The sequence below is a fragment of the Rhipicephalus microplus genome, chromosome 7 (assembly GCF_043290135.1).
Source record: "Rhipicephalus microplus isolate Deutch F79 chromosome 7, USDA_Rmic, whole genome shotgun sequence".
Lineage (NCBI taxonomy): Eukaryota > Metazoa > Arthropoda > Arachnida > Ixodida > Ixodidae > Rhipicephalus > Rhipicephalus microplus.
In genome coordinates, this window is record NC_134706.1 from 25263576 (window position 1) to 25290649 (window position 27074).

General features: G+C 48.2%; 1 protein-coding gene across 5 annotated transcripts in view; it reads left to right on the plus strand.

Moving 5' to 3' along the window:
• Window positions 1-27074, plus strand: part of LOC119180421 (ATP-sensitive inward rectifier potassium channel 12) — a 137939-nt gene that overhangs the window by 104520 nt on the left and 6345 nt on the right. For 2 of the 5 annotated variants that reach the window (XM_075868843.1, XM_075868842.1), the window contains exons 2-8: window positions 12711-12918; window positions 16720-17051; window positions 18091-18339; window positions 19348-19602; window positions 20164-20358; window positions 21783-22067; window positions 24815-25162. In XM_075868843.1, the coding sequence (XP_075724958.1) occupies window positions 18211-18339; window positions 19348-19602; window positions 20164-20358; window positions 21783-22067; window positions 24815-25162 (1212 nt within the window). In that variant the 5' untranslated portion in view covers window positions 12711-12918; window positions 16720-17051; window positions 18091-18210. Of the gene's footprint in view, window positions 1-2694; window positions 2823-12710; window positions 12919-16719; window positions 17052-18090; window positions 18340-19347; window positions 19603-20163; window positions 20359-21782; window positions 22068-24814; window positions 25163-27074 lie in introns of those variants that run through there. The other 3 variants (XM_037431615.2, XM_075868841.1, XM_037431617.2) reach the window with 2 other exon arrangements.

Below are 27074 nucleotides of genomic sequence, written 5' to 3' on the forward strand. Positions count from 1 at the left end.
TCCCCAGCGTGCTGCAAGAGTGACCACTTTTCTCAATTGGGGGGGGGGGGGGTCGTGTTTTCCTTGCCCCTCCTGGCTGATACGTTTATGATCTGGCAACAATTTCAGCGACTAGCTGTGGATAGCCATCATTTAGCCAAGACTGGGCAACATAAGGCTACACTGAACATAATTTAGCCAACATCAGCCAACACTTGCAAACACTAGCCTTCGAGAGCAAACAGTGAGCCATCGTTGGGAATCATTTCACCAACGCTGTACAAAGCTTGCTAAGATAAGAAAAACCACTATAGTTAACCACCAATTTAGCCAACGTTGGACAATATTGACTAGCACTAAATACATACTACTTCGCCACAATCAGGTGACACTTGCTAACACAATTGATAAGCTTGCTAGAGCGAACACAGTTTTCCAGCATTTGCCATGGTATACTGCAGCGTAGTGCAATGTACTTTCGATGCAAGGTAACTGCCATAATGTCAAGAGAAGGAAGGTTACTAATTTGGAATAGATTAATTCGATAGTTAAATTATTACTCTGCAGTGATAGAGACTACTATGCTATCAAAATCAGCGAGTTCGTGAGTTGTCCCACATCTTCCACGACGCATGAACATTTCCTTGGTGTCGTTTTTAAGAGCATTCTCAGTGCGCAGCAAACTGCATGGCAAGAAAAAAAAAACGTTCATTCGCCCGGCATTTATTCGTACGGCATTTATTCGTACGACACGCGCTAATGTAACTTGATGAGCCTTCCGTCCAGCGCATTCCTTAGTCGGTGTTCTCAGGTTGCTGGTTATCTTGACCACACGATAGCGTTGCAAAGTCGGTATGACGCGATGATAGGCGTCAGTACTCCGCAATGGGTATCTAAACGTATTTGAGCGTAATTGTGGCCGCTAAATGCCACTTCTACGTCTTACAGCATACCGTACGTAGGACCTGTTGAACCCTTAAAGGCCTCACAAAAGTCCCTTGACGCGCGCCCTCGTTTTGGTAGCTTACTGCAATGGAAGAGGAAGGAAGCAAGAAAAGGGAGAAGGCAGGGAGGTTAACCAGCACGACATCCGGTTGGCTACCCTACACTGGCGGATTAGCGAAGGGTACAAGAAAGATGAGAAAGAGGGAATCGAAGGAAAGGGAAAAAAGGAGAGACTGACAGTAATTTCACTGCAGCGTGTAGAAGTTCACCGCAAGTCAGAGGCGTTCACACAAACCCGTCTTTTTCAAGAAACACAGCAGGGCTTTCACTGCCTTGTGGAACTGTCGAGGGATGTTAACGCTGCTGTAATAGCACCTGCATAGCAAGAGGCCGATCATCCAGTCGCCGCATTTGCGTTGGCAAGTACTCGTATGTCTGAGGCCAATCGAGGACAGTGGCACAGCAGGTGTTTGATATTTTCATCGGTGCCGCAAACATCGCATGCAGCACTGTGGGTTTTATGAAAACACCCATGCAGCATTACATTAATTGAAGTGTTACGTTTATAAAGGTGCACATTACAAAAGCGTGTTTCTACTTCATTCTCTCGACTGCATGCGTGTGTTCTGCGACCTCTTTGTCGCGAAACGAAGTTAAGCAGTCGCGCTTCATTATACCTTGACCCTAGCTATTAGGCTGACCAATTCAAATCAGCTCACGAAAAATTATGAACGAGTTTTTCGAAACGAAAGCGAAAACGCAGCAAAAAAGTCATGACTGCGTTCGAAGCCGCAAGCACGAAGACTAGTAGATGTACAACCCGTCATTTCTGTTGTGGCTGAACGATCGCAGCGCCACAGTTCCCTAGAGTAAATACTGTAGGAAACCCAGTGGCTTCCAGGCGGCATTACAGTACCAATAATAAAAACGGTAAGCGTGCGAAGACCGCTTCATAACGTTGCCGTACCAACTATGGCTCGGGCCCAGCCTCAGTACATTTCAGTGTGTTTGACGCGGCGACGCAGCGCCGTTTCTCCCCCTGTTGTCAGTTATTCGAAGCCGCTCGATTGCCTCGTACTCTGCCACCGCGCCTGCGAACCGTGGCACTGCAGTTCAATGTCAACACCCCGTACAATTCAAGGCTGCGTCCTTTCTCGACTGCCCCTGAGATTTCCGCGATCTTTATTGAAGGCTAAGTGAAAGGGCTCCGCGATGGATAGAGAGATTGGCATAGAGAAAGGAAAGAAGGCAAAGCGCCATGGATAGATGGATGCGAATGGGCTCATTCGGGTGTTGCAGAACTCCATCTGTCATTCCAAGCCTCCTCGCGATATGGCGGTGTTGTTACTGCGCAGCCTGACGTTGGGCCTTGACAAAAAGGACGCGCGAGATTCCGTGTAGTTGGTCGAGTGTAGCGTGTGCAAATGCACGAAAACGAACAGACGAAAAAAAAAACGCTAATCAAATGCGTCTGACTTTCGCTTTCACTCTTTGGAGATAGCAGACGAAAAATGAAGTGGCAACCAGACGGCCCGCGACGGTACAAGCAGACGGGACGTTTTGACGATCGTAGCAGACGACGTGCCTTTTATAATGCTATTTTGGTGGATGTGCATATCTGGCTTCTGCGTCTTGGGTTACAGCATGCGCTGTAGCAGGCGACGCCGGCTGCGGGATATAGAGTTACCGGCTAGTGTTTTTCCACGCCCCGTGTATTTACTTTTCTGCCACAAGCACGCTCGTGTCTGTGGGGCATCGTTTTTTTCGGTTATGCCTTTTCGCTGTGAGCGTCGCGTATACGATCTCGATGACGAAAGAAGGTGAATGGGCACCGATTCGCAGAAGAGTTCCTGCTTCCCCAGTGAATGAGGTGCTTATCACAAGCCTCGTATTTGAACGTGAGTGTGTTTGAAAGCTGTATACATAAATGTGTAGCTTCGGCTCAAGCCATCAGCTATTTAACTGGTGTTTAATAGATAGCGGCTGGAGTATGTTTCTGGCTCTAGGATATCCTTTGAGATTTGTAGTTCTTAACGCTGTCCTGCTGTTGCTGAGAATTCGCTGAACAATCGCATGTAATCACTCTTTATTGTTCAGTGCAACATTTGTCACTGCTATGCCCAGTTTTTTTTTTTTTTAGTAAGATTTAGGTGTCATAGTGCAACACTCACACTGAACGATCAGGAACACGAAGTGAGATATTTCTGCCAAGCTTGACCGAATTCGAAGCGGATAGGTAAAAGTGAACACTCTTTTACCTTAAGCGACGTACGGGCTCGTCTTTCTTCGGAATCTTGATCGTCAGTGTGTGTACCACAACATACTCGTTGTTCCGTTCAAATTTCCCGATACAAGACCCCCTCATTGCCCGCGTGATGTGTACTCGCGGAATGCCAACAGGGCTTGTATGGATACCTGAAACTTTTGTTTTGCGGTCGCGAAGATGCAGGCGCGTACCACACAGAATGCCGGGAAATGTGCCGCAGTCAGCGGAAATCCGAAGCGTGCACATTACTTTGGAAGGTCAGTCGGGGTCAGTGCTGGCCCAACTACGGCAACAATAACGAAAAAACTTAAAGCCAAAGCCAGGATCGAGAATTTCCACTGCATGTAGGAAGGAATCGTGATGTGCTTACAAAAACATGCCACATATTTTACCCGCCCACTTAATCAGGTCAAGTCATTTACCACCGTAGTGACTGGAATATGCCGGCTTATGTTGGCTCACGCGGGGTACTGTTGGCTGATTTACGGCATACTTTGGGTTGAACACTGCCTAAGAGATTTTTCTAAGTGATGGTTAATGCTGACGTGGTGTTTGCCGACATCCACACGTGTTTATCCACTGTTGCTGCCACCGGCGTGGTCTTCTTTGGATTCCTAGTCCAATCACTCAGCTTTGGTCCGCTCCTTCCATACGAATTCTTTTGTTGACACGCGTGATTTGTGGTTCGTCGCCACTGCCTGATATTTCAACAAGCACCAAGCTTGGTGTGGTGACAGACACTGGCAATCATCGCCAATGTCCATTACCCCATGTCCATCACCAAGCCGAGGCCCGTGCCACAGTGAACTATGGGAAGGCTCACTGTTCTCCCACAAGACACTCCCTCGCCGTGAACTGAATTAGACCTCCGTGATATTTGGCCCCCGCTGCCAACGTCTCGCTGGCAAATCAAACCCTGATCCTGAGTGCGTAGAAGTGGGAGTTCAATGGGACAAGCTTTTGTCCTGCAGTGGACTTGTAGATATGCTGATGATTACCATCGTGATACGCTACTATTTTTTTAAAACATGATATCTAGTGGAATGTGTCGCTACACAGTGATACGCTACTATTTTTAAAAACACGATATCTAGTGGAATGTGTCGGTACACAGTAACTGCAGTGCAGCTTCCATTCAGAGCTATGGAGAGATCTGACCATACGGGGCGCGTTGCAACGCATCATGGCGTGGCTATTTGACGCGGCGCGGCGCCCTCAGCCTATGAAGAAGTGAGTGTGAGGCTACGCGAACTCTACGCGAAGCTGCCCTCCCTTCTCCTTCCATAGGGAGAGGACGTGGCAACGCGTCAAAAAGACAAGCGCTGACGCGCTGCAGCGCGTACGTGTGGTTAGGCCTTAACACGATAGGGGCGAACAAGGGCGCGGACAAGTAGAAAGACACCATCTACTCCTCTGCGTGCAAACCATTCTTCGACGCTCGCAAGCATTCTAGCCGCGACCTCTGTGACTATACATGCCGCGCAAGAAAACTCACATTCGACCTAGGTCATCGTGCCCCGCCGTAGGTCATCGTGCCCCGCCGCGGTGGTCTAGTGGCTGACCCGCAGGTTGCGGGATCCAATCCCGGCTGCGGCGGCTGCGTTTCCGATGGAGGTGGAAAATAGGCCCGTGTGCTCAGATTTCGGTGCACGTTAAAGAACCCCAGGTGGTCGAAATTTCCAAGCCCTCCACTACGGCGTCTCTCATAATCATAAGGTAGTTTTGGGACGTTAAACCCCACATATCAATCATATCAATCAATTCAATGGTCATCAATGGTCATATCATTCAATGGTCATATCAATGGTCATCGTCTTGTCCTGTCCAGCGGTTTATGTCCTGCTGACGCCTGCGTCCCAGATAGATTGCGAAGATTCAGATTTGGGTGCACGTTAAAGAACCCCAGGGGGCCAAAATTTCCGGAGCCCTCTACGACGACGTGGTCGTTTTGAGGCGTTAAACCCCACAAATCCATCGATCAAGATTGCGAAGATTGTGAGAGCCAAAATGCGGCAACAAGTTCGACACCTGCAGTACTACGCGCTCACCTAGACCACATTGGTAGCTTTCGGACAGAATTAAGCTGACCTCATTTTCAGAACGCTTTTTCGTGAAGCAACAAAGATCTCTGGGCGTCTGTTAGGCATTCGCAGACAACTCGAGGGTGAAACACATCTTTCTTCTTTGAGTCCGGGTTGCATTTGCGGGAACTTCAAAAGGCGCCAGAATTCAAGCCAAAAGTAGCCGAAGTATAGCTACGTCATTTATTGTCATCGCCTAACTTGTAGCCAAATAGAACCGGAGCGCCATTAAAGAGATTGTCTTTACTATTGATGAAACTACTTTTAAATATGTAAAACGAGAAGTTTAAAGGTAGCCAGAAGATAGCCATGGCGCCAACTGAAATTTTCATCGCCAAACGGGTCGAAAAGTAGCCGCTTTGCCGCAAGGTAGTCACCAGCGGCAACCCTGCTTTCAGTCGACGTGCTGAAACTCCACCCCCGCATCCTTCCGAAGGCTTTCGACACTTAACGTTGCCTCCGGGATCGTGGGCATCACAAACCTTCTGCGCCTCGCCTAGTTTCACACTGCCTCCGGGATCGGCCACCTTTTGACCTAGCGACGACGTCATGTGAGAGCATGACCACGTGGCGTCACGTTTTGTGTCGTCATTATGATGTCACCGAGTGATGATTGCTGTGCGCATCACTCATGCTGACGCTGCTGGTGGTCAACTTTCACGTTGTTGAGGCATCCGAGGCTTTCTCCTTAAAGCGTCTGATTTATTGCGGAACAAGTGTCCCGGAAATTTGCACACGTTGAAAGTGCGAGTGAGAGATAAGCTAGCAACCTATACATGCCGGTTTCATCTGGCTGAAAAAAGTTCGTAATGTGCGAAGTAGTGAACAAAGTTCGCCATCTTGCGTAGCTTTCAATAACTTCTTTATTTCCTCTTGATGGAAAGGGGAACCGACAGAGGCGCATCCCACGGGACGTTCTCGACGTCTGCATAACTTCCACATGGGGCTTGGGAACATTTCGGGATATATTGTGTAGGGTGCCGCAGGAGCTCGGGCCCAGGGCCTGACCTCTCAAATCTTGGCCGTCCAGAGGACCCGCGCGCGAGGGCACTCAGGTTTAACCGGACCGTCCCCGAGTGGGCCTAGCCAGGTGACGTCGAGGTAACTCGCGCCTATTGTGGACAAAATAAAATTTTTCACGCACTTGCATGGCTATAAGCAAAACCAACTAGCCCAGCTGTCTACGCTTAGCAAGATCCTTCCGTTCGCAGCACTGCCCAGACGCGCTATTGTGAAACCATGTCGACCGCCAAGTGCCACGCCGTCTGAGCCGATGCGTATTGAGTGACTCGCAGGCGGACGCGTCTATGGGCAAACCTTCGAAGACTTGTTGCGTTATCGCATGTTGCGCCAAGGCCTTCCCGCCAACTTGCTGCTTTTCGCGCACATCAAAGGTTCGTGGAAGTCCCCGTATGCGTGTGCACGCCACTGACGTCTACGTGCACGATTTTCCGTGTCCGTAGCACTGGACACGCAGTTTATTTCCAGAGAAATCATTGCAAGAATACGCGCCATGCGAACTATCTACATAGGTCTATACTGATCTCAGGGCCGGGTCGGGTTATGATCGACAGCAGTTAACGTACTGCGAACGCTCATCGGGACAAATCACCGTGGACCTTATTCGATATGCAATCTATTTCAGAACTCGTGGCTCCAGTTTTGGATTAGCCAATTCACTACCTATCCAGAATCCGATATGGCCCACTAACCACATGGAACCACGGCCTATTACTCATCAGAATAAGCGGACAACTTTAATGCATAACGGTATACTGTAGAGACCATAACCAGGGGAGCTATTCTGGGTATTGTAACATTCCGCCGTTCGTGAACTCTGATTGGTTCAGAGGCGACATCTAACGCTGCCGTCGAATGAACGCATTTCGCGTATTTCATATATGGACCATTTATGTAGGAAATTTGGCGTAAGCATTCCAGGAACATATCGATACCGATATCCAGAATGACTCGAATGTGGGTGTGGCAATTCCACGGCGAAGTTTCAACACAGGGTTACCGAGTGGGATGACTCACGAAAAAAAAATTGCCCGCCGCTTCCCTCGGGGGAACACTGAGGAGGATGCGGAGCATATAATTGGTTAACGGGGTGTTAAAGTGAGACTTACTTGGGTCGATGGCTAAATTGGTTAACGTGGTTGTGAAATGGGGTGTTAAATTGCGACTTACTTGGGTCGATGGCTAAATTGGTTAACGTGGTTGTAGGAGGGGGTGTTAAATGAGTGAACACGTACACACGTATGTGAAAGGGCGGTGCTGGTCGAAGGGTCGTCGATCATTGTGTTTGTGGATTCGTTGGAATTCATTTCACCGCGACCTTGGACGTCGACGCGCCGTACAAACCAACCGACGAGCGGCAACTGAGCGAGCGAGCGCCGACCTTGAGTATATATACAGCGCGACGGCGCATGCACTGTCAGCTGTCGAATGTTCGAGAAGGGGGAGAAGCGCAACGGCGCATGCGCGCGCGTCAGCTGCCGATGTTCTCGAAGCGCGGCGGCGCATGCGCGCGTGTCAGCTGCCGATGTTCTCGAAGCGTGACGGCGCATGCGCGCTACATTATACAGCTAGCGAATGTTCGTGAAGAGGAGAAGCGCACGCGGTGTGTAGAGGAGGAAGGGTGCACAGATGGTGAAGGAGTGAAGCGCGCGCGGTGTGTAGAGGAGGAAGGGATGCACAGATGGTGGAAGAAGGAGGAGGAAGCTTGCGGACGGCGCCGCACTACAAGCCTCGAGTATTAGATGCTCCGCATCTAAAAAAGAAAGAAAACTCAATTCTTGAGATCCGTCTGTTCTTTGTAGCTCGCCCGTACGACGCGTTATTAATCGCATTACTCGAGAAAGTATTACGAGTATGCATTTAACCAAGCCACAAACGTTTCATTCCTTGTGAGTGGTGGTGAAAGCACTTGATAGCCACTAAATGGTTACAGAGAGGTGATTAGGTTGAGGCCATATTGGACTCCTCCCCTCACAGGACTAGATGGTACCGAGGAGGTTATAACCTCCTTAGATAAAACCAAGGAGGGCAAGGTGGAACCGCAGCTCCATTGGCAAACAACGCCGCCCGCGTCCTTTGAACGAGTGCCTTTTGGTTGTTCATGTCCTGACAGCTGAGCAGGGCCGCTTCCCACTTCTCTCTCGTTGATTTTGTTGGGGACATAGACGGGGGTTCGACAGGCACTCACAGGCTATGTCAGCCACCGGAAGGTGTCGACCGCCTCTCCAAAGAACTGGCACGTGCCACCTAAGGATTAATTGAAACGTTTTAGCACCGTCGGGCATAGTACAGTGTCTGTAAACAGTTTTAAGCCGCCAGCCGCGTGTTTGAGACTTCTGGTACAGGCCGTCGACAGCTACGCCGCGGACATCTGTGAGCGTGAGCTTCGATGTGTACCTGTCTTGCTTGAACTTGTATAGCGCATTACGGGGAAGAAGAAACGGCCGAGCAGACCGACACAAGAGGACAGAGCGCTCTGTCCTCTTGTGTCGGTCTGCTCGGCCGTTTCTTCTTCCCCGTAATGCGCTATACAAGTTCAAGTACGACGAACCAACTCGCCCAATCTTCAACACTCGTACCTGTCTTGGCTTGCGTCTATAAGGATGAGTTCGTGGGTAGGGCCAGCACTTTTTCGGCATGCCGAAGTACAGTGTTCTAGAACACTGTAGCCGAAGAGAGGCTGCAGCTCCCACATCGTTCGATTACTTGCTGATGAAAAAGCGTGGTGCGTGAAAATGTGTGAACATCAGAGTTGTTAGAACTGTCGAAGCGATCTTGTTAGCGTCCCGGCCCGCTGTATTGGTGCTCGCCCTCAGCTGTGTTGTATCTTCTACTGTTGATAACGTGGCTTGAAAGTTGCAGTGACAAAAAAAAAAAATTCTCGACAATGCTCCCCGCCTTCCTTCCTCACCTATGTGGCGAAAATGAGAGCTTTAGAATAGCGTACGCAAAGCTTGTGGGTGTAGCGTTAGCATTCGTCACTAAGCGGGAGACCGCAAGAGGTTCAACGTATACGAAGCATCCGCAGTGGTGTGAAACAGGCACCGCGAATGCGTGGCGTTCAACGCGCAGAAACCGGCCCGCAAGAGGCTATTATAGCGTACGACGCATGCGCAGTGACGTGAAAAGCGAACGCAAAGCTTGGCGTACGCTATTCGAAAACCGTTGTTATGTGCGGCTTCAAGCCCTAATGAGCTCCTGGCGTAGACATTAGCAGTCACGAAGAAATTCCCTTGCCAGGACTATAGCGGGCGTGTGCCGTAGAGCGACTCCTCCTTTTTTCCAATTAACTCCGCCTCTAGGCGTCCTTGCCGCGTGCCCTAAACCGCACCTACTGTTTTCTTTTGTTGTTTTTTTTTAGTCCGTCGGCATGCGGCGCTGATTCGTGAAAGCCCTGATTTTGGGCCATACTTAGTTTTACTTTTAGCTACGTTCTTTAAGCTTCTCATCTCTCTGCAACCTCTTTTCTCCCCTTCATCCCTTCCCCAGTGCAGGGTAGCAAACCGGATGTGCGTCTGGTTAACCTCCCTGCCTTTCCTTGCATCTTTATCTCTCTCTCTCTCTCTCTCTCTCTCTCTCTCTCTACGTTCTTTAAACCGTAGTGCGCGCTGACATGCCGGCGTATCGGAGCGTTTGTTACGTAAAAAGCATTATTCTTGAGCTAGAACTGCACTATGGACTCTGGCTGAAAAAAAAAGCTTTGTCTTCATTTTAAAGGATTTCAAACGCTCAACGAGGACAGTGATGCGTCAAGGGCATGCCTGACAGCCAAGGCGTAGACTGCTTGAAAGGTCAGCAGTGCACCGCGAAGAAAAAAAAAGCTCGCGTAAAAGACAGATAAACGCTCAACGATGGCGTAATCCCTCGAAAGCTACGGGCCGGAACACCAACGGAGCATATGAGGCAATCCCATCTCCCGCTGTTGCTATGCGACGCTTCTGCAAGGCTCGTGTGCCACACCTCCTCGACTTACTCGGAGTTAAAGGACGGAAGAGCGCTTTTTTTCAGGCCTTCACTATACTGTTTTAGAGCGTCTATACACAAGCGCCATCTTTTCCTCGCCTCTTTACTTCTTCCTAAAGCGGGTGGACAATGTCGGTCGAACCTATCATTTGAACCTATCAGGATTTCTCGCTTTTCGGCCACACGCTGCCAACTCCGTTCGCGCGATTCAAAATGCTGAGAAATCAGTTGATCGCGCACAAATAGACAAGGAAGGACCGGCACGCCAACGCCTGGCGAAGCATGAAAAACAATTAACAAGTGGTTTATTTTTCGTAATATATTCTACGTACGTAGCGCGCAAGCAGGATAATCGCTGGTCGCTAACGGTCACCGACTGGATTCCCAAAGAAGGCGAGTGGTGAGGGGGAGACGGAAAGTTAGGTCAGCAGATGAGATTAGGACGTTTGTGGGTGTAAAGTGGCAGCCAGCAAGCACGGGACCGAGCTGACTGGCGGGACATGGGAGAGACCTTTGTCATGCAGTGGAAGTACTCAGACTGATGATGATGATGATGATGATATCCTTCGTGATCTGGACCAGTGGAGGCCTGATTTGTTGCCCCTGGAACAGACTGCTAACGTCATTAATTGTGCCGGAAATATTGAAAAAAGCCTCAGGAAACAACAACGAGCTCGTTCTTTGCATTCTCATGGGTTCTTTATACGGGGCCCCTCAAAGAGATTTATCTGTTGTAGATTGAGCTCGTTTGAGCGGACGATTGCGTCGGTCCCGAATCGTTTGTGGCAGGAAATCGGAGCAGAAAAGTGTATTGAAAACGAAAGTTCATACACGAGAAATCGGGTGAGGGTCGTGGCGGAGATTGGAACGCCACCTTGATCACGTGACCTTGCGGGACCAGTCAGCGCGTGGCAAAAAAAAAAAAGTGTAGAAAGCTGCAATGGGGCAAGGCTGTCGACGCGGGCGCTACACGTATCGCAAATCAGCTGGCCTCTGTACAGGCGCGTAGCCGGAAACATTTTTCATTTTTCGGGGGGGGGGGGGGCACCACGCCACCTTGATTTGGGGCGAAGGTACCCTTTTACAATGACCATTTTTCGCTCTCTATGCCGTGATGAAAACATATTTCGCGGGGGGGGGGGGGGGCACGTGCTTGGTGTGCCACCCCCTGGCTACGTCCCTGCCTTTGTATGCAGTCCTCCTCAATGAAGGCGTACATCCACTAGGTTTCTCCTTATCTATTTGAAGCACAGTCATTTTATTATTCTAGTATAGATTGAAATGGGGGAGGCAGCAAAATATACAAACGCAGCAGACGGGCCCAAAAATATGTGTCCCCTTCTTCAAGAGGCCACTAACTTAGGCTAAAGCATTGGAAGTGCTATCGCGATGTAAATATCGACTTCGTTTTCCAGAATTGGAGAAAGTACACTCTAAGCCGAAAATGAGTAACTCCTTTCAAGTAGTAACTGCGGTAGCATTATCGTTGATCTCTTTTGGGAGCAACGGCAAAGGGACGAGCTGTTACTCCTGCTATTATTCTCTTGGAGGATAAAATGTTAGGCACTCCCGTGGCTCCCCAAGGATTAAGTGTTGCTCCTCCCCAGTTGCTCCTGAGGGACCACGTGTGAGTCCTTGCAATTACTTGACAAGCAAATGCTTCCATACCGCCGTTCCTTATTTGCGAAATAAAGCGATATTTATGGCGCATTTTCACAAAGGGAGCTGTATACTGTCATCTGCCCGTGGTGCATGCCACCAGTGCCATCAATAGCCGACGGTTCACCAGCACTGGAGCCCGTGCTACAACTGTGCGTCCGAGGTCCCCGCGCTTCTCACCTAAATCTGTGTCATAGCGTTCTTACGAAGTGTTCTGTCAAGTTAATGAACTTTATACTTCCTACTTCGTCTGGATATACTTCACTATTGGTCTTGACTCTCATTTTCTTCGCCCTCAAAACTATAAAAGCTCAGTGATCAGAAGTGTGGTGGTTTGGGCTAGTTGGTATGACATGACGGTATAGTTATAGCGCGAGTTATAGCGTCGTTCTGTTCTCGCGCGATAACTACCGTCATTCAGTGATCAATTGCCTTATTTGCATAATGGGGGCATGCTCAGCGTGTGGGTGCCATAACCTTCATTCTTTCTATCACATTGCACAATGATTCCGGGAATAGGACCATCATCCACGTGCGCACCACATTTCTGCTGCTGCGGGCCACAAAGCATTCACGTCGAAGCAACACTGAAAGGTGGCAACGTACGGAATGACGAGTCGCCCCGATAAAAGATAACATTTCCGTATTATCAACGCCTGATCACCGGCAAAGCCCACGATTGAGTGTGTATCGATCATTGAAAAACGAAGCGTACAGGCACGCACACGACGTGTGCCTTCGGGGCGCGCATTTCAGTCCCCCACTCTGGCGCTGCGAAAGATATTGCCAATATGCAGGTGGCTGACACCTACCACATCGTTTGGGCTTGCCAGCTGAACTCAGCTCTTCCCCCAACCCTAACCCAACCAGAGAGAAGTGGGAGGCGACCCTGCTCGGTTGCTCGGACCTTCAAGCCCAAAGGGCCCTGGTCCAGAGGGCTAGGTTAGCAAGTGTCCCCGATGGGGTCCTGGAATAAGGACTCCACCCACCATGAAGCCTCTAAAGGTCTGCACCTCTCCTCTTTTTTTTTCAATAATTTTTTACCTGCGGAGCATGTTGTACTAGGGGCTAGTCATGCGCCGTCGCCGTCCGCAGCTTTCCCTCCTCCTCTGCCAGCCATCTGTGCATCCCTTCCTCCTCTCAACACAGCGCGCGCTGCGCTCGCTTCTCCCCTCCGCGCTCAACAACGCGCCAATGGCGAGTACTGCGTCGCTAGCGTCTGCGGAGTCGACGTCATGACGATGTAACTCGCGCCCAACCTATCGCGTGCCACCGTGGAGAAGTAGTTGAGTTTGAGTTTATTCAACCACGTGACAAGTACACAAAAATACGCTGTATACGTGGTTTGGTGCGAAGGGAAAAAAGCTGCATTTCACAGCCTGACTGACCCCTTCACCCAGAAAAAAAAATCTAAACTACAAAAGTACGTCGACGAAGCCGTGGAAGAATACCTGAAACAACGACCGCAACGACGACCCTTCGTGATAGTTGGTGACTTCAACGTAGACGTCATCAAGGACGATTGGGTGGTCGACAAGGAGTCGCGGCACTCGCTGAAACGAGCAACGCACGACGGCAAACATCATCCGGCCACGGTTCGCGGGACATGCATCGACCACGTCTTTGCAAATTTCGACCTTGACCACTGCAACCAGACCCACTTACCCTTTACTTTACGTACCATAAAGCCATCTTGCTCAAAATACCAAAACGTCTCATCAATACACATCGTCTTTCGCAGCATACGTGCGTGCGTGTTCACTCATAACACACACGCATGTCGCAAATGACAAACCACGTTTATCGCAGTTCAACATATATGCTCCGCATGCTAACCAGTGTTCCCACTCGGGAAACTGCGGTCATTTCTCTCTCTCTCTCTCTCTCTCTTGTACGCGTACGATTTGACATATGGGGTTAATGGTTTCACGCGCCTAACAGTGAGTCGCAGAAGCTTTGCCTAATTAGCGCGCGTCTTCAATGTCGGTTGCTGTTGACCATACCGCTGGTGCGTCTATCGGCCGTTGGCCTTCGGTATGAAATACGGCTCGTTCACATCCAGGCCGATAGGAAACTGCACGCCGGTGCGGATATGTTCTTTGCGGCGCGCCATGACGAACCGAAGCGGCCGGTCGGTCGGCGCGTCCTTGCACTTTCGTTCCAGATCCTTTCCAATGCGGTTTCAACCGGAACCACCGCTTGACGGTGGTGGCGGGAGGCCGGAGACGTTGTGATCTCGACGCGGCGAGCTTCTTATTCCAATGACCCCGTTGCGTACGGAGAGGATCCGAAAGGACGGAATTGAACAAAAACGCCGCAGGATCGCGGCATGACCTCCAAATGCAATCTCGGCATGCGCATTGCGAAGTACAGGGGGCGCCAGGCGACCTCAAAATGCTCTCCGGGGACTTCGGGAGGGTTCTCAACTCGGCAACCCGCCCAGTCTGTATTTTATTTTTCTATTTTCTTTGTATTCTTTTTTACTATCGGCTAGGGTGCCACAGTGTGCCCGCCCGTTACAAAGGGAATGACCTCATTACCATCATCATCATCATCATGCGCGATGCCAATCACGGAGGGCGCCGAGCGCGCGTTTGAAAACGTTGTTTCCCGCCAACGGTTGGAAGTGGTTGAGCAAGAAAAGCACGTGTTTACATTTCGTTCGCAAGGCCCCGCCACGGTGGTCTAGTGGATAAGGTACTCGTCTGCTGACCCGCAGGTCGCGGGTTCGATTCCCGGCTGCGGCGGCTGCATTTCCGATGGAGGCGGAAATGTAGGCCCGTGTGCTCAGATTTGGGTGCACGTTAAAGAACCCCAGGTGGTCGAAATTTCCGGAGCCCTCCACTACGGCGTCTCTCATAATCATATGGTGGTTTTGGGACGTTAAACCCCACAAATCAATCATTTCGTTCGCAAGAAGTGAAAGACAAACGCCTGTCAGCGTTTGTGTGTGTGGAGGGCCGTCGTATTCGTGCATTTTCTTCTCTCTCATCGGAAAGGAAGCTTCAAGCCAGGTGCGTTGGGTCGAATTTTAAGGGTTCGTCCCTCGTAGTTGTAGTAGTAGTCGTAGCGTGTAACCAGTCTTACATTTCGATTTCCAAGGTGGTGCCGGTGAGAGATTTCTTCTGTGCGTTGTGTGAAAAATGAAAAAATCGCAGTGTGCGCGTTACCTAAAAGCCGAATTCTGCCGTCTCTCATTCCCCCTTAGCAGCCATTGGCATATACATTGAGCACTATCTGACAAAAAAAGCTTGCTACGTTATACTCGCTGAGCATAACCTCCTTGGTTTTAGAAAGGTTTAGCGAGCGTTGGGCAGCAGTGCCATGAATACAGTGAACTTTTATATACCATGAACTCGAGGTGGTTAAAGGTGGGAAGTGGACCCGAAGCGCAAGCCGTAAGAAAGTGTGCGTGTGCCACCTCTCGTTTAGTCCTTGGAATGTCCGCTGGATTGCGGTGCATATGCGGAATATATGATGAAAACATGCGAGATAGTGGTACTTGGAGGGTTGAATAGATGGACGAACGGACACACAAGACAGATGCATGGACGTACTCACGGATGGCTGCACCGACGGACGGACGCAGGGGCGGATGCATGGACGAACGCAGGCACGGACGCACAGATGGACGTGCGGACGCGCGAACAGACGCACGCATGGACGAGTGAATAGACGGACGCATGGACGGACGGAAGCAAGAACGAATGGACGGACGAATGCTTCGCCCCACTCTCCATCATTCACTCCGTGGATATGCTGCCATTTTTTTCAATGTGGGTGCGCGAACATCAAGTGCGAAGGGAATTAGAATAATGCATAATTAGAACGAGTTGAATATCATACGAATTTTGTCTAATATTAATAGTATAACTGCTGCATTCTGCAAAAAAAAATAGCACCGATTAGACATGAATATGTAGGTTAGCTTGTTGTACGGCAAATAACACAAAGGAAGTTTTTAGGCATGGTGTTCATTCCCATTGCTTCATCTTAACGTAACCCAGAGTAATTCATGTAGTCATTTGTTCTTAATTTTGCAGTAGCTCCTCACGTGTTTCTGAGATTTTTTTCTTTTTCAGTAGATTTTCGGCATTCTATTGCAAGACCATGTCATCGGCCTTAGATAATGTCATGCTGTTAGGGCTGTATTTAACACACATTTTTGTGTGTGTGTGTGTGCTGGTTTCACTACTTGCTATAAACTTTTGTGGAGTTGGGATGTTTCGGACAGTAGAAGTGGCTTACGAATCGAATAGGTACACTTTTGAAATTTAATAATCGAAGTTTCGCATAATCACACCGCCTCTGGGTTTGAAGTAATACCAACAAGTTTCATTTTGTTTTTCTCGTTGAAAGAAAGAAAGAGAATGAAAGGAAGGAAGGATGGACGTTCATGGTTTCATTCACTTTCTCGCGATTTCATGCTGATTAAGTTCCTATTTTCGCACACATTTTTTTCCTAATCTTTGTTACCACTTGTGCTAAGCACCTCTCATCAGTTGCTCATGGCTGGTGGGCAAATTAATTAAATAAATAAATATGGTTGTCGTAGACGGACAGCTATCCCACGGTGGTGGAGCCTGTGTAGTCACGGATGTATGCAGAATTTTTTTTCTTCAGAGAAAGGGGGGGGGGGGGTGCTGGTGTGCCACCACTGTGTGCAGTGCTCTAAGCCGTCGCCTACATTAAGTACGTGAGCATTTCTATGCCAGATGAATGAGAAAACTGTCTAGTCGTCTGTTCTTCTGTCGCGTAAAATGATTATCACAGAAGAAATAACCGTACAAAACCAAATCTTTGCAGAACCCTGCCAGCGACCTGGAGGTTGCCCAATTCCTGCTCCTCCGGGTAGCCGCCACTACGGAATCGAGCACTGCATGCTGGTAAAGTCTTGACTGACCCGCGAGAAGTCCTGTTTAACCTCACGTGGCCTGTCGGGAAAACTGCTACACCGTCAAAAGTTGCAAGAAAGGCAGGAGCAAACTTACTAGAAGGTGTAGACTAAGTAAGACACCAACAGTGCTCCTGCACAGGTCATACAACTAACTTCGGACACGGCACCTGCACGACATGACCTTCAGAGACTCGCCTTCGTCCAGCTCCTGACTGCTGCTCCTGGGCACTAAAGGCAACAGGTATGCGAATGTTAAGGGTTTAGAGTTAACTTTCTTTACACACCCCGCGGCCAGTCCTGTGTTGGGTTTCTTTACACCTGTAAAGGTGTAAAAATACACATAGTTCTTTTTACACCCTCTTAAAGTCAGCCTTGTGTTAGCTTTCTTTAGACACTTTAGCCTCGTCCTACAGTTCTGCGTTACGCATTTAACGGCAGCCCTCGCGTTAGTTTCTTTTTTACACAACTTACGAAAAGCTTCGACTTACGTCTCTCCTTAAGCATCTTATACGGTATAAGCTTCGGCTTTCTCTACACCCTTCCTGGTAGGTCACGTCTTACACATATTCACCGCTAAGCCTCTGCTCAGATTGTGAACTCCAAATAGGGTAAGCCTCATCAGCTATCTTTGCACCTTTTACGATGAGCTTTGGCAAAGCTTTTGTTGGACATTTAGCCGTTATCCTCGTGCTATGGGTTTCTTTGCACGTTCAACAAGTCTTTGACTTGAGCTTGCTGGCACAGCAATGTTCCGTTTACTACACCTCCATTTCACACGAAGGGCATATGTGACTTGTACTGTCCTTTGTGTGAAAGTGCAGCGCGTGGTGAAGCGAACGGCTTTTACGCCCTTTGAGGTGGGCCTCATGTAGACTTTTTTACGCCCTTAACACTTCGCCTCGTATTCGCTCGCTTTGCGCAATTTGCGGTAAGCATCGTCTTATGTTTCACACACTTTACGGCAATACTCGTGTGGCTTCCTCTACACCCTTTTGCTTGAACTCTCGTGTCAGTGTAAGCTTCAGCTTATGTTTGCACTTTCTTTGCGAAAAATTACCACTTCAAGGGGTAACTCAGACCACGGAAATTAATGAGGTGCCCCCCCCCCCCCCCCTCCAGAAACAGTACTGCCTAAGCCCCTGTCCAGAGTAACTTTCTTTACATGCTTTACGACTGGCCCATCGAGATAGTCTATTTACGGTATTTACGGTTAGCCATCTTTGCACCCTTCACGGTTAGCTGCGGGTCTGCTTTGCTGACGCCCTTGACGGTGCACGCAGGGAGGTTGACAAAGACGTGGGATCATATAGGGAGGTGACCTCAGCAACGAGCAACACGACGGTCGTGCTGGCAGGTGGGGAAGCTCGCGCGGGCCGTGCTGCTTGCGGCAACGGCGGCCGATGATGAAGTTTATGGAGATGGAGAACGGCCAGGCATGGCAGCAGCTCATCTCTCGGGGCCATGGCGTCCACTCTGCCGGCGGAGTGGGCGTCGCCGGAGACTCGGACTACGAGACGCCCAGCAACCAGGTACGTACGTATGTACGCCAAAGCCCTCCTCAATTATCCGATTGAAACACCGCTCCCCTGACCCGCCCCCACTTGGCGCCGAACATTAGTGTAGTTGAGAAAATGGGGTGGTTCAAATCAATGAAAATTTTCAGTGCTGCAGTGGTACATGCAATAAATTCATACAAACATACACCCAGACATAAATAAACGTTAGTTGAACTCGTCACTTACTACTCCATGAAAAAAAAACAAAAAAAAAAACTAGCGGTTCGCGAATACAACCGATGAGCGAAGCGGATCTTTAGAAATAGGACGCAATCGACTATGCGCCTTATCTGGCCAAACGACTGAACGAGTGAGTTTGTGGCACACCCAGTGCAGCGCGATCCATCCAAGGCAACAAAACAACCAGTGGGTGGAGTGGAACCCTCACAATGCCATGTGGTTGAAGACATGGTGAAGCGATGGTTTCGCGCGTGTGCTGGTTGGAGGGCAGAGAGGGAAAAAAGAGAGAGGGGGGTGTGAGTGGCGTGAAGCTTCGACGTCGGTGTGCAGGCTAAGGAGCACAGCTGCAAAATAAAATTTTGTCTATGCCCATGCGTCATCATCATCAATGGTGCCCTCCTCTGAACCACCTTCCCCACCCCCCTAGAAGACATCCTGGCACTGCCTCAAGTGTGTGTGTGTGTGTGTGTGTGTGTGTGTATATATATATATATATATATATATATATATATATATATACACACACACACACAAGTGTGAATTTCAAAACCTTAGGGGAGAAGGCATAGGCGTGCACACAAGGGCGGCAGGGGTCACCTAAGTAACCTAAGTAGGAGGCAAGGCGGCCCCATACATTGATTGTAGAAAAGGGGGTGCACAACGAACCTTCGCCCCTCCCCCCTAAAATGGAACCCTGTGCATGCCTATGGGCAAATGACTCACCCCCTCCTCTGGCTACTGGCTACTGTATTGGCGTTGCGTATGTCCATGTGATGACAGGTGTGAAACGTTCCCGTGCAGGGTGAGACTAGCACGAGCAGCCGGCGCATCTTGACCAAGCACCTGTCGCTGAATGGCTTCCCGCGATGCGCCGACGCGGCCGGCAACGGAGGCAACGGGGCCGAGGACTCGCCCGTGGTCCGCTACCAGAAGGCCAAGATCATCCCGAGCAGGGTGCGCAAGAGAGTCATCTTCAAGAACGGCAGCGTCAACCTCTCCAAGGAACACGTATACAAGCGCTCCCAGCGTTACCTGCAGGACATCTTCACTACCCTGGTGAGTTGAAGGCATACAATAAGGGCGTCAGTTCGGGCTTCTTGGTATAGCATGAAAATTGATGCTAGGTCAGGAAATGAACAAAAGATAGACTCAGTTAACAAAACACAACACGGCACCGTGTTGTGTTGAATGTGTCTTTCTTTTGTTCTTTTCCTTAGCCTTACGGTATGCTTCACCGGCTGCAAATAAGAACTGTACCCGTTATGGTGGTCTAATAGTACATTGGCCCTTCATTATGGTCAACCCTGCACAGGCTTATGAATTTTTCCCCCAGCGTCGGGTAGCTGTTCAAGATGTAAAGATTGATAAAAGCTATCTTGCTTTGTACATCCAAGCAAAAGCAAACATAGGGAAAACTTTTATTTACTATAACCAAACACCATGGCACTGATTATAAAGTAATCTGTCTCGCATGTAATCGATAATTTTCTATACATTTCCTTTGCATAAACCACAGTTTGTCACCACATGAAAATTTGTTCCTCATTATACAAACAAGATTGTTCTTTTAGTGCTGAACTAGAAGCTTTTGTTGTTTTTCTATGCGCTTCCTGCCAGGTTGACATTCAGTGGAGGTGGAACCTCATGGTCTTCTCGATGGGCTTCATCCTGAGCTGGCTAGTGTTTGCCATCATATGGTGGCTCATCATGTTCGCACACGGCGACTTCGACCCGCACGAGGGCGAGTGGACGCCCTGCATCGTCGAAGTCACCTCCTTCACGTCTGCATTTCTCTTTTCACTGGAGACGCAGGTGAGCAGCACATACACTTGACAATTTTGAAGACTGGCCTCCCCCATTTTGGATCGTTGGCGTTTTTCACCCTGTAGTGTAGAGGCTATCTGTAAAATTAGGAGAAAGTAAAGGTTATCTATATAATACTCAGCAAGCGCTCGCAACCCGGAATACGCCCCTTTCGATTTCATGGACAACTTCACATTTCTGCACCATTCCGATAGCCCTCGTCCCCTTTCCTGCTTCACGCCCCTATCGTGCACATCCTTCATACAACACTTGCCTGTTAGCATGCCATCTAATCCAGGGGCGGATCCAGCCACCCAATTTTAGGGGGGGGGGGGGGTCCCTTAAATAAACACCAAAAAGGGGGTGTGGTCATTACTTTTTTGTTTTTACTAGCACGAAAATCCTGTAATGGCATAAATACTATTAATGTGTGCTCACATTGGTCCCACTCACTTGTCTTAAATGGTGATAGCGGGTGGACTGCAAACACTGAAGAGAGGGAAGGTGGTACTGACAGGGTTTGAGAGGGGGGGAATCACCCCTACCCCCCCCCCCCCCTTTGAATCCGACCCTGATCTAATTCTGTTGACAGCTTTACCATTGAGCTCCTGCGCCTAAAATACGTCATCAAACTTTGATGCCTCGCGCCCTGCGTAATGATTGCAACCAGAACCTGACGCAAGACGCCCACGCTAGTTTTCAAGGTCCTGCAAGCAGGATAGTGGCCTTTCGCATGTGTATTCCAAGGTACCAGCTGCGACGACGTAGTCAGCAAAATTAAGTAAAGCCTCCGGCATCTGTGTTGGCCGTTTTACTGGCTCATCATCGGAATTCCCCGCTTTGACTCACGTCGATTTTGTGTTTTCTGTGGTCGTGACCCACGATCGTAAAGTGCAGTGCCACAAGCTAAACGAGAACAGTTCTGAGCAAGTTTGCATGCACTTATTTTTTGTTGTTATTGTTTTCTGGTGGCTTAAACTTTGCTGCCGCCTTGTTGAATTCTGGTGCCGCCCTGGGAACGCGCCCTTTTCCTTTATTTACGTAGCGGGTATTTTCTACTTTTTGTGGGATGGGGTGAGGTTGTCAGGTGTTTTACTGTCACTTGTTCGCTATTATAGACAGATTTAGTTGGGCGTCCGCAGCAGCTCTGCGGACGCGGCCTGCCACCACTTCCTATGACAGACTGCGTTCGCAAAGCTGTTGCAGACGCTCAACTTAATCTGTTCAATAAGAGGCAGAGTTAGAATAGGGTACTTCAAGATTGCATACGTCACGTACGCAAGCTGCTGTTTCTGTCATTTAACGAGAGTACAAAGAAGCAATTGTGCAAGATGCAAGCACAGTGGCGACAAATGCTAACGCAAAGTGCCCTATTCTAAAACTTTCAACTGTACGAGTCTCCATCTCTGATCTGCACTTCCCACTATGTGCAGCACACCATCGGTTATGGCAGCCGCGCCATCACACCGGAGTGCCCGGAGGCCGTGTTCATCCTGTGCATGCAGTCCATCACAGGCGTCATGATCCAGTGCTTCATGGCGGGCATCGTGTTCGCCAAGCTGTCGCGTCCCAAGAAGCGTTCACAGACGCTGCTCTTTTCCCGCAATGCCGTGGTGTGCTTGCGTGACGGCAAGCTCTGCCTGCTGTTTCGGGTGGGCGACATGCGCAAGTCGCACATCATCGGCACCTCCATCTCGGCGCAGATCATCCGCAGGAAAGTGGGTGCACATTTCTCGCAAGCGGGCTGCCTCAAATCTGGTTATGCATGTCAATGCATTACTGGACGCGTTTGCTGAAAATATATTGCCCAAGGCCACAAAGCACGTGATATTACTCCGACCAATCCGATGTGAGCATGATTTTCAAGCCTGGCCGGCGGATTTACGACAGGTTTCGCCTGCCCATGGCACACACCCGCACACTTGCCGCTTCGCTGTCTGACGATTTTCACAGCTTGGAACGGGTTCAGTTTTTCAATATTTTGATGCACTCTTCAATATCATGATAGGCAATTGACTGTTGCATTGATGCGCTTACGAACTCAGACGGGCAGCCAGTTCGCTGTGAAGAGTGTTGCATTGCATTAAATGATTTTTTTGTTACTTCTTTTTCAAGTTGTTCTGCTTCTGCGTTGCGTCAAATGCCTAGTCGTGCTTTTTCACCCATGTATCCTGTTACCGTTGATGCTGTTGGAGTGCAAAATTTAATTCACAAGCTTAAGTTATTCTCTTCTTGTGGCGTAGATGAAATCAACTCAAAGTTTCTAAAAAACACTGCATTGTATTCATCAATTTACTTGTCCCTAATCTTTTCGCAATCTATTCAGACCTCCACTTTGCCGCTTGACTGGAAGGTGGGGAAGGTGGTCCCTCTGCACAAATCTGGTAACACACAGTCTCCTCTCAATTACAGACCAATTTCCCTAACCAGTGTTCCTTGTAAAATGTTAGAACATATAATTTACTCCAACCTTGTCTCATTCCTAGAATCAAACTCTTTTTTTACTCCCTACCAGCACGGATTCCGAAAAAGTTACTCATGTGAAACCCAACTTCTTTATTTTACTAATGACATAGCATCGGCTTTAGATCGCGGCTCACTTGTGCATTGCATTTTTCTTGACTTTCAAAAAGCTTTCGATAAAGTACCTCACCAATTCCTCCTCCTGAAAATTAGTGCCTTAAACATTGACCCGAACATTCTTAAATGGATTGAATGCTTTCTGACTAATCGCACTCAGTTTGTAACAACTAATGACTATAACTCACCTCTTTCTAAAGTAACATCCGGCGTACCCCAAGGTTCCGTATTAGGCCCTTTACTTTTCCTTATATATATTAATGATCTCCTCGACAGCATTAACTCCACTATAAGGCTATTTGCAGACGATTGTGTAATTTACCGCGAAATAAACAATGAATCAGATAACCAATTTCTACAGTCAGACCTTAACACTGTCTCAACCTGGTGCAATAAATGGCTTATGACTCTCAACTCTAAAAAATCTAAATGCATGTCAATAACCCGGCGATCTATTTCTCCCTCCTGTACCTACAGAATTAACGCAGTTCCCCTCCAGCATGTCTCTTCATATAAGTACCTCGGCGTTTACATTACCAACAATCTATCTTGGCACACGCATGTTACCTACATCTGTAATAACGCTAACCGAACGCTAGGATACTTACGCCGCAACTTTTCTCGCGCTCCGCTGTCCCTCAAAGTTCTACTATATTGATCACTAATTCGCCCAAAGCTTGAGTACGCGTCCGCTATATGGGATCCCGTGCAGCAAAATTTAATCAACGCATTAAAATCTGTTCAGAACCGCTCAGCTTGGTTCATTTGTTCTAATTATTCCCGTACTGCTAGCATATCAGAAATGAAATCTAACCTTGACCTGCCCAATTTAACTGTCCGGAGGAAACTGGTGCGACTGCATTTTTTTCATAAGATATTTTTTCACAATCCATCAATGAAGCGAGACCTCATTTCACAACCGTCACACCACTCATCGCGCATTGATCATCAGCATAAGGTTGCCATTCCGTTTTGCCGCACCAAATTCTTTTCAGCAGCCTTCTTACCGAAAACAGCCGTTGATTGGAACCACCTTCCCTCTTCCGTTGTAACAATAACAGACCCTTTGTTATTCAAGACTGCAATTTCTCAGCAATGTTTGTAACTATACGCAGTTTCCATTATCTATCTTTGTCTTGTATGCGCTTGAATTCTTACTTATACATTTTTAGTTGATTTATGTTGCCTTCGTGATTTGCGCATCTGACACTTGTTTCTTTTTTTTTGTCTTTTTTTCTTGTGTGTTATAAAATGTTGTACCCACCCCCTCTGTAATGCCCTACGGGCCCTGAGGGTATTCTAATAAATAAATAAATAAATACTATGGATACCATTCGCTATCTCAGTCTTCATCCCAGATTTTTTTCGGGCTAGACGCTTGGCACTGGGCCCTGTCTTACAACATGCGTGTGCATGCACACATACACACACGCGTATTACCACTGTTGTAGTCTTGGTTCCTACTGATGGCAAGCTGTCTTTCACCTTAAATTCTTTATCTTTATGTCATAATCACCAGGCTATAGTTTAACTGCAGCTAAATACTGCAAATAATATTGCGTCTACTTCCCTTGCTGGTTTTATTGTGTTGTGCCTTACAACGACAAAACTTGAACCCTTGATTCACTTTCCTTTCATTTATGTTGCATATGTATTGTTACAGGGAAGAAACCATATGCACAGGATATAGTATTCAATAGCATAAGCATACAGCGCTGCTGCGTTTCAAATACGTTCTGCTCATCAGTTCGTTCATGCGCACAATATCTTCAAGTGTGTGCATAAAGGGAGAGCGCTTCTCTCTCACGTGCGTGTACACACGAACCTGTTCACACGTGAACACAATGTCCACACGCATCGCAACACATGTATATTTCATCCGCAGGTGACCGCAGAGGGCGAGGTGATCCCCTACTACCACACGCAGCTGGACGTGCGCTTTGATGCGGGCACGGACAGCATCCTCTTCATCTGGCCTGCCACCATCGTGCACGAGATCAACGAAACGAGCCCGTTCTACAACATGTCGGCCGAAGACGTGCTGCGCGAGAAGTTTGAGATTGTGGTCATCCTCGAGGGCACCATCGAGTCGACGGGCCAGTCCATCCAGGCAAGGTCATCCTACCTGCCATCTGAGCTCCTGTGGGGCCACCGCTTCGAGCAGCTTGTGCGCTTTCAGAAGGACTCATCGGAGTACCTCGTGGACTACAGCAAGTTCAATAACACCTACGAGGTGGGTGGCGATTCATTTCTTTCTACAGCGGAGATGTTGGAGCGAAGCCCGAACGGGAAAGGTTACGTCTGAAGCTTGGCAATAGAGGTTCAGGAGGAGGAAAGAGAATGAAAGAAAATCAACGATGTAGCAAAGGATGGTGAAAGGTAGAGAAGAAAGTGAACCATTGCATGGGCATATAGTATAGCACAGTAAGCATGTGTGAAAGAGAGTTGAAGGTGAGGTGGAAGCAAAGACGGAGAAGGGAGAGTAAAGAATAGTAAAGCCATGCATAACATAGTTTAGCAAGAGGTGATGAGGAGTGATCTAAGGGTGGGAGGAGCATAGAGGGTATTTCATAGGATAGACACATATACTACAGCATAATGGCATAGAAAGTAAGTGAGCTTGAGGAGGTAAAGGAGGAAGGAGATTATATAGCACAGTGTAGAAGAGGTGAGTGAAAGGGGAACGTGAGTTGGAGGTTAGACGAAATCAGACAGTTGAGCAGAGAGAAGGTTCCTTCAGAGATGAACCATGCCCATCTTCACTTAGATTTACATCACTTTGAATTGTTGAGGCTTCCCCCTACTTCACTGTAGCTTTACATTGTTAGGTCAGTTAAAACGACTCTTAACTTTTTACTTATTTTTATTACGATAACAATTATATGGTCACTTTTAAAGAATATTGTCGTCGCTGTCATGTCCCGGATGCGTATATGCATGCACATGTATATAAAATGGCACAAAGAAAAATAAATCAGAAGAAAAAAATTCTGAAGCACCCGACCGAGGATCAGAACCACTGACTCCTTGCTCCGCAGCATGGGGTGTTATAGTACAACTCAATCACGCGCCATGTGTGCGCTGACGTAAGAACTGCGAGCTACTTAGATACACCATTTACCACTGGCCGTACACAGATATTGGAAGAGCTTGAGTGTGTTTTCTATCTTGCAATGCTCCTACATTTTCTTTCAATTTGATAACTGCCAATGAGACGTGCACAAAAAAAAAAAATGACCCTTTTCTGTACCCACTCATCATAGGGAAAGCAAAATAATAATAATAAGAAGAAGAAGAAGTGAGGACAACTTTGATCTACACAGTTAAGAACGACGCAAAAGTAGAGGCCCATATTGCAATACATTTAGCATGCATTGTACGATTGCTGTTTAATTTACTAACTCATATATCCACTCCTGCTATGTCTCACCTATCGACACAGCAGTGTTTGTAAGTAAATAAATAAATTTTTAAGCATCACCTCTGCCCCCAGCCATGTGGGTGCCTCTTGCAAAGAATTCACATGTTTGCTCCACCCAATAGCATTTGCTCATTGTCGTGACTTCAAGCTGTTCTAGAGAGTTCAAGATGTGGTCTCCACGTGTATGACTTCGGGTCGGTTAAAACCAAGAGTTCACGAGGTCGCATCTGTGCAACATGTCAAACACAGAGGGTGTTGCTTCTCACTCGCGAAAGCTTACAAAGCGTTCCTACCACAGAACCAGTGAAATCACCGCAAGTCACTAGGCGGTAACAATGTCGTACTGTGAAGGCTGTAAATGACGAGCAAAGATAGCCGACTTTCTCATACAGACAGATGTTTGTGTTGGGGGAACAGAACACCCTCGTAAATTTTGTCGGGGGTTCCAACATCACTCACCTGAGCGAAATGTTCTGGGTAGTAACAACTTGAATTCTTGCTAAGCATAAGATTTAGATTATCAGAGTAGCAGGCCAGAACAAACTATCGCTCAAGCGGAGCTCTCTACCACCCTGTAAGTACGCTCAAACCTCACTATAACAGTCACATGTGCCACGAGAATACTTCTGTAGATCCAAAACTTCACTCTAAACATATATTCTTAACACTGTATATACGACGAAGGTACTCTTTACACACTTTGTTATAAGCAATAATTCGTTAT